This window comes from Gekko japonicus, unplaced genomic scaffold (assembly GCF_001447785.1).
Source record: "Gekko japonicus isolate JY-2015 unplaced genomic scaffold, Gekko_japonicus_V1.1 scaffold766, whole genome shotgun sequence".
Classification (NCBI taxonomy): domain Eukaryota; kingdom Metazoa; phylum Chordata; class Lepidosauria; order Squamata; family Gekkonidae; genus Gekko; species Gekko japonicus.
The window spans coordinates 350,742-355,533 of NW_015172577.1; the positions used below are offsets into that span (position 1 = coordinate 350,742).

The 4,792-nt window shown below is 43.8% G+C and overlaps 1 protein-coding gene across 2 annotated transcripts in view; it reads left to right on the forward strand.

Annotated features, from left to right (window-relative positions):
- Positions 1–4,792, forward strand: part of CPNE3 (copine III) — a 28,091-nt gene that overhangs the window by 14,253 nt on the left and 9,046 nt on the right. For both annotated transcript variants that reach the window (XM_015421428.1, XM_015421430.1), the window contains exons 9-10: positions 2,247–2,306; positions 2,890–3,023. In XM_015421428.1, the coding sequence (XP_015276914.1) occupies positions 2,247–2,306; positions 2,890–3,023 (194 nt within the window). The remainder of the gene's footprint in view (positions 1–2,246; positions 2,307–2,889; positions 3,024–4,792) is intronic.

Genomic DNA, 4,792 nt, shown 5'->3' on the forward strand with positions numbered 1-4,792 from the left:
GTACACGGAATAGGCTTTGTAGACCACATCCATTTCGTTTACAAAATATTTCGCTTTCAAATCCATAAATGGGGCTAATGTTTCACTCAAGAGTTGCTTTAGATTCTCGTCTTTTAATTCTGGGACCCCTTGGAACCGGAGGACCATATTTGCTTTCTCCATTTGCAGCTGTAAAAGCTGGGATTCTTCCGAAGCTTGCTTCTTTTCCAGCTTTTGCACCTTTTTCTTAACTTTTTTAGTGTTGGTGTCTATTTCCTTCACCTTCTCAGCTGTTTGCTCTGTCATTTTTAAAGTTTCAGTCAGTTGGAGTACCTGAATTGTCAGATTCTGATTTAGAGTTGTCATCTGCTGTTTAGTCATCTGGTCAAGCAGAGGACGCAAGGAATCTGCCAACATTTTGGAGAACTCAGTGCCTTCTTCCGGTCGAGGGCTCATGTTCTCCGCTGCTTTCACTTTTGCTAGTTTGTCTTTCTCAGTCTTCTTCCCCGCCATCTTTGTGGATTGTTTACTTTTATAAAAACTTGCTAAAGTCTCTGAATTTCGCCTATGCGCCTATCAACACTCTGGTAAGTCTCTCAAAACAGATTTCAACACTTTTTCTTCCGCTCCCCCCGTTTATAGATCGTTTTTTAGTTCATGCGTATGGGAGGGGGCCCTCCCCCGCTCACTTCTCTCGCCGTTCCCGGGGGGAGCTTTCTTTTTATATTCCCATCTTCGCTTTAACCCCACTCACTGTTCATTGTTGGTCATACGACCTCTCTCGGAACACGGTTAAAACGCTCGATCGCTGACACTGGTCCCGGTCAGCGGCTCTAGATTCATACGGACATTCAGTGGCAGGACCGTCGAAGCGGAGGAGCGCCTCAATTCCTCAGCATCATGCTGGTGAAGAGGTCGCCCCTCAAAAGCCCCATGGCTAGGAGCCTTTTGCCAAGGCTCTGGGGGGGTGGCGCCCCCTCCTATCTGCTGGTGCGCTGATCACATCCCTGGGAGGTCCGGGAGATGCGTCCGCCAGCGTGTCGCCATAAACCAGAAGCTCAGAACAGTTTGTCCTGAAGGTGGGCCAAAGTTAAGACGAAGAGATTGGATTTATATCCTGCCCTTCACTACCCAAAGGTGTCTCAGAGCGGCTTACTCCTTTCCCTTCCCCTCCCCATACCAGACACCCTGTGAGGTAGGTGGGGCTGAGAGAGCTCTGACAGAAACTGTTCTTTTTAAAGAACAGCTCTTATCAGAACTATGGCACAGCAGTATTCTTAACATAATTTTCTTGGTTAGCACCGGACTGTGTTGCACTGTTTTTGAACCTCCGTCAGTGCTAATCGAATACTTTCAATGAAGTTAGAAAGAAGCGAGCCATTTCAGAAATGGAGTTCAATGGCAATGCTGTGGTTGGGGGTGGTTTTTTGTGTGGCTCCTGTTGTGATTTGACATAAATTTCAGTTGTTTAATAGGAAAGAACTAAATTTTAAAAATGGGCAAAGTGCAGTCCACCATGGGCACAGTATCCAGATATGGAGACATCCCCATAAATCGTAGCAGGACCCAGTTGCCTCCCTTCCTCTTCAGTATCTGGGAGGTTGGTGAGCCAGACCATTATAGGGCGTGAGATTCTGAGTGCAACTCCCATGAACTTGTCTACCCCTTCCAGCCCTGTTGAGTCAAGCTCTGATCGCATTGTGGGAGTGTGGGGACAGGGCTGTTCTGTTTGTAGGCGCCCCTCCAGGTACATCTGTTATAGCTGCAGTGGATTTATCCTCCAGATTTTTGTATCACATAAATGTTTCACTTTCAATTCTGCTCATTGTTTTCCCCTCTCACTAGGGATGCCAGACCCCCGGTCGGGGAAGGTGTCTCCCGCTTTCATCCCCCACCTCTCCACCCCCCTCCGCAAAAGAGAAGAATGCTGGAAACTAATGCAACATGCCTGCATGACCCGGAAGTGACATAGGGATGTGGGGGCAACACTGGTTTTTTGGGGAAACTCTATGGTAGAAGCTAATTCTACCATAGAGTTTTGCCCCAAAACCAGACTGTTGTCCCCCTCCAGTGTGCCTACATCACTTCTGGGTCATGTGGCACATCATGTTCATTTCTGGCATCCTCCACCAGCTGCTTTAAGGGGCCTGGCAACCTTACCTCTCACAAATATTTGAATTGAAAAGCCTCCTGATAATTTAAGCTACTTGTCATATATCCAAAGGTAATTGGACTATTTCAGTGATCACTTAATGATTTTTCTCCAGATTATCACAGAATGTACTTTCCTGGACTACATCATGGGAGGTTGCCAGCTAAATTTTACTGTAAGTACCAAAGGCCTCATCTTTTCATCTGAGGAGCCCTAACAACTTGAGAAGAATTGGGGTATTATGAGTAACAACAGTATAGATATGGCTATAGCAAACTTCTTGACCAGGAATACCCACAGTTTGAACCACTGTCTTCTTAACTGAGAAGCCTCCTAGAAGAAAAGTATAGAGAGTACACGGTATGTTTGCTGGCTCCATTTCTAACTTCCAAACAGAAATCTGAGAATAGGAAGCTTGTGTTGAGAAAACTCTTACTCTTTTTTAAAGAGTAAGTGTTGTGCAGGGGTACAGTTGCTATAACAATGGAGCCTGCAGCTGGAAGTAGGGTGAACCTAAATCTTCTAAGAGAGTATTCTCAATAACAGTGATGCAGTGGGCTGGGCCCAGGAAAGGACTTTAAAGTGATAGCTGTGTGATATCTACAAGAAGGGACACAGTTAAAATTTTTATAAACCTTCTTTTGTTAGTGTTGCTGTTTTTTGAATTGCATGGCTTCTCTAAGCTTAATTAATCCTTCCTATTGCCTTGAACTACCACCATTAATCAGGAACAACTATATGAATGTATCTTTCAACAGGTTGGCATCGACTTTACTGGCTCTAATGGAGATCCTCGTTCTCCAGACTCACTACATTATATAAGTCCTAATGGAGTGAATGAATATCTGACTGCAATTTGGTCTGTGGGAATGGTTATTCAGGATTATGATGCGTAAGTTTCCCAACTGATCTTTTTATTGAACTGTTTTGTAAATTTTATGATGCGTAAGTTTCCCAACTGATCTTGAACTGTTTTGTAAATTACACAGTATGCACAAGCAAAACTTTATATCAAATTAAATTTTGATTTTTGTTTCATATTTCCTTCTTGATTTTCACATGGCTACGCCAGGGATCCGGAATTCTGGCTTGAAGGCTGTGTACATCTTGTATTTCCTTTTCAGCCTTAGTAAAGGAATCGACAATCAGAAGAACATAAGAACATAAGAGAAGCCAATGTTCGATCAGGCCATTGGCCCATCCAGTCCAACGCTCTGTCACACAGTGGCCAAAAATACCAGGTGCCATCAGGAGGTCCAGCAGTGGGCCCAGGACACTAGAAGCCCTCCCACTGTTGACCCCCCCAAGCACCAAGAATACAGAGCATCACTTGCCCTGGAGTCCCTATCTATACCTTGTGGCTAATAGCCAGCGATGGACCTCTGCTCCATATGCTTATCTAATTTCCTCTTGAAGCTGTCCATGTTTGTAGCGGCCACCACCTCCTGTGTCAGTGAATTCCATGTGTTAATCGCTCTTTGGGTGAAGAAGTACTTCCTTTCATTTGTTCTAACCCGACTGCTCAGCAATTTCATTGAGTGCCCACAAGTTCTTGTATTGTGAGAAAGGGAGAAAAATACCTCTTTCTCTATCTGCTCTATCCCATGCATAATCTTATAAACCTTGATCATGTCACCCCTCAGCTGTTGTTTCTCCAAGCTAAACAGCCCCAAGTGCTTTAACCTTTCTTCATAGGGAAAGTGTTCCAACCCTTTTATCATTCGAGTTGCCCTTTTCTGCACTTTTTCCAAAGCTATCCTTTTTAAGGTGTGGTGACCAGAACTGAACATAGTATTCCAAATGAGTTTGCACCATTGATTTATATAGGAGCATTATGATGGCTGATCTGTTTTCAATACCCTTCCTAATAATCCCCAGCATAGCATTGGCCTTTTTTATTGCAGTCACACACACTCTTGACATTTTCAGTGAGTTATCTACTACGACTCCATGATCTCTCTCTTGATTAGTCTCTGCCAGTTCAGACCCCATCAACATGTATTTATATTTAGGATTTTTGGCTCCAATGTGCATCACCTTGCACTTGGCCACATTGAACCCCATTTGCCATGTTGACGCCCACTTGCCCATCCTCAACAGATCCCTTTGGAGTGCATCACAATCCTCACTGGTTTTCACCACCCTGAACAACTTCGTATCATCCGCAAATTTAGCCACTTCACTGTTTACTCCCAACTCTAAATCATTAATGAACAAGTTAAAAAGCATTGGACTGAGTACTGATCCCTGAGGTACCCCACTGCTTATCACCCTCCACTGACAAAATTTCCCATTTATACTCACTCTCTGTTTTCTATTAATTAGCCAGTTTTTGATCCACAAAAGGACTTGTCCTTTTATCCCATGATTTTTGAGCTTACTTAGGAGTCTTTGATGAGGAACTTTATCAAAAGGTTTCTGGAAGTCAAGGTAAACTATATCTATTGGATCCCCCTTGTCCACATGTTTGTTCACCCCCTCACTAACAGGTTAGTGAGACAAGATCTTCCCTTACAGAACCCATGCTGAGTCTGCTTTAGTAGTTTTTGTTCATCAATGTGCTTATTAATTCTTTCCTTAATAACAGTTTCCACCAATTTACCTGGTATTGACCTCAGACTGACTGGCCTGTAATTTCCCGGATCTTTTCTGGAACGCTTT